Source organism: Poecilia formosa, unplaced genomic scaffold (assembly GCF_000485575.1).
Source record: "Poecilia formosa unplaced genomic scaffold, Poecilia_formosa-5.1.2 Scaffold360, whole genome shotgun sequence".
Taxonomy (NCBI): Eukaryota; Metazoa; Chordata; class Actinopteri; order Cyprinodontiformes; family Poeciliidae; genus Poecilia; species Poecilia formosa.
The window spans coordinates 565656-568490 of NW_006800299.1; the positions used below are offsets into that span (position 1 = coordinate 565656).

At 51.1% G+C, this 2835-nt stretch overlaps 1 protein-coding gene across 1 annotated transcript in view; it reads left to right on the forward strand.

The window, feature by feature from the left end:
• Positions 1-2835, forward strand: part of senp6a (SUMO specific peptidase 6a) — a 24901-nt gene that overhangs the window by 11915 nt on the left and 10151 nt on the right. The window contains exons 15-21 of the mRNA XM_016662122.1: positions 151-339; positions 558-751; positions 1252-1403; positions 1476-1592; positions 1674-1796; positions 1875-1967; positions 2464-2833. Coding sequence (XP_016517608.1) covers positions 151-339; positions 558-751; positions 1252-1403; positions 1476-1592; positions 1674-1796; positions 1875-1967; positions 2464-2833 — 1238 coding nt within the window. The remainder of the gene's footprint in view (positions 1-150; positions 340-557; positions 752-1251; positions 1404-1475; positions 1593-1673; positions 1797-1874; positions 1968-2463; positions 2834-2835) is intronic.

Here is a 2835-nt window from a genome sequence, read left to right on the forward strand (position 1 = left end):
TAATCTCAGGTTGACCTCAGGTTGATTTCAGGTTAATCTCAGGTTGATTTCAGGTTAATCTCAGGTTGATTTCAGGTTAATCTCAGGTTGATTTCAGGTTAATCTCAGGTTGATTTCATGTTAATCTTAGGTTTCCTGCTGTCCCTCCAGGTGCGGAGCCCGACTCTGTGGAAGACGTTTACCTGCAGACGTCGGAGCTGATCAGCTGCGAGTGGTGCAGCGTCCGGAAGCTTCCTGTTCTGTTTTTCCAGACGACCGCGGATGAATGTGTGCGCCTGCGCTCACAGCTCAACATGTCGCAGGAGCAGGGGGGCCAGTGGTACGACTGCACCGCAGAGCGTGAGTCCATACCGCTTCCTGTGTCTGATCCGGGTCAGAACCAGAATGTTGAAACTAAAACTTCACTTTATTCTGTCAGTAACGACTCGTGCTAGTAGAATTAATTCTCTGTTGACATTTCTCATGGTTTCTAGTCTTTTATTTTAGCACTTAATGTAGCTAGCGTCTGAGTTCCTAAGAATCGGGAGGAAGATGGATGTGAGGTTTTGTTTCCTCAGACGTAGATGAGAAGTACATCGTGCTGATCTTCGAGAACGGCCTGGTGATGAAGGAGCAGATGATCCTGGAGGACATCCTGACCGTCATCGGCCGCAACAACAGACTCAGCAGCTTCCCCACCAAGCTGACCTTCGACGAGGCCAACATCCGCCTGGTCAACTACAACAAGGCGTCCAGCCAGAAGGTCGACAAGGTGCGTTCACTGACCAACGGAAAGTCAGAAACTGGATGACCTTTCCAATCCAAACAGGAAGCTGGCAGAAGCACGGATGATCTGGACTCTCCTCGTTTGATTTACAGATTTATTAATTGGCTTAATTACGTCATAAGTAACTACATAAATGTACCTATAATGTAAAATGTTCCAAGTTCGGCATGTTAGATTATTTTACTTTAACTTGTTTTATTTGACTTTCGTCAGCTTTTCCCTGTCGGTCTAATTTTTGCTCTGCTGGTCGTTGGGGGACTTTGGTTCTTGTCTCTGTCATCAGGTCTCATTTCTGATCATTAAACTAAACATGAGCTTCTTTTAGGTTAGCATTAGCATTAGCGACGTTAGCTTTGTGTGTAGTTAGAGGTTTTTCTGTTGGGACCGCTCACTGGAATGGATCTGATTTAATCTGGTCCTGGTTCTGTCGGGCCTGTGTGAACCGGACCTTTACTCAGCCTCTGGTTGATGTTGCCCCCCTCCAGGCGAAGCTGGAGCAGCAGCCCCCTAAAGCACCCCCTGCTGGCGGGATGTCGACTCGCACGCGGATGGCGACGCGCCAGCAGAGCAGCGCGTTCTTCGATGAAGACGAGGAAATGACGGACCTGCAGCCGACCTTCTCTGGGCCGGTCATGAAGTGAGTGTCTCTGCCGCCCCCAGCTGGCCGGCTGAGCTAACTGCCGTTAACCTGCCGGCGTCTGCCCCCCAGGCTGATGGTGTACCCCCCGCCTCCAGCCAAAGGCGGGATCTCCGTCACTAACGAAGACCTGCACTGCCTTAACGACGGGGAGTTCCTGAACGACGTCATCATCGACTTTTATTTAAAGTGAGTTTTTATCGTTTCTGCTTCTCCTTACATGTGAACAGATTTAAAACTTCTGGTCATTTCTGTTTCTCCGTCTTTTAGATATTTAGTTTTAGAAAAATTAAAAAAAGAAGACGCACAAAGGATCCACGTGTTCAGCTCGTTTTTCTACAAGCGGCTGAATCAGCGAGAGCGGCGGAGCGGCCCGGACACCGTCAGCCTGCCGTAAGCGCCGCCGCCACCGCGTGTTTCAGGCGGTCCAGTCGGTTCCGGTTCTGATCTAAACTCTGATTGGCTCCTCAGGATCCAGAAGAGGAAGCACAACAGGGTGAAGACGTGGACGCGGCACGTGGATCTGTTCCAGAAGGACTTCATCTTTGTTCCCATCAACGAGTCGTAAGTCACCCTGACCCCTGAAATCCTAATTTCTATAAAAACAGGCCTGGAGACCTAACAGTCCGGCACCTGAACCCAGTCTGACTGGAACAAACAGAAATGTAATAAAAAAGCCGAAATCCAGGCAGAAATTAATCGATTCATTCAAACTCAACACAGTCAGAAGTAATGAATCAAAATCTATAAAATATATCAAACTTTTTGCATTAAAGATGAAAACTCTGTTCCTCTACTGGCAGGTTTAACCTCATCTGGTTCCAGTTCTGCCACAGACCTGGCATTGATCATATTTTCTGTTATTATCTGGTTAATAAATGATCAGCAGCTCTAAGCTTCGATCGGCGGTCAGTAAAATGTTTTTCTTCTTTAAAGGAATTAAACTGTTAGTTTTTACAGCATCGTCACCTGGTTCTTCAGCCTCAGTGAACGGAAGCAGCTGGAAGTCTCACCGTTTCCCTCATAAGGTTAAAGGTCAGGTGGATCTGTTTCTCCTCAGGGCCCACTGGTACCTGGCGGTCATATGCTTCCCGGGCCTGCACGGTCCGGTCCTGGAGAAGAACCCCATGTACCTGGACCCAGCCGCGGCCTCCGGGTCGCCCGGCCAGCCGCAGGCGGAGGAGAACATTCCAGACCACTGCCGGCCGCTGTCCCCGGACGGCCTGGACTGCTCGTCCGAGGAGCCGTCCCCCGCCGTCCCAGAGGAGGCCGACTGCGACCCGAACGAGGCGGGCCAGAACCCGCTGGGACCGGGCCAGAACCCGCTGGGACCGGGCCAGAACCCGCTGGGACCGGGCCAGAACCCGCTGGGACCAGACCAGAACCCGCTGGGACCGGACCAGAACCCGCTGGGACCGGACCGGGCCGATGC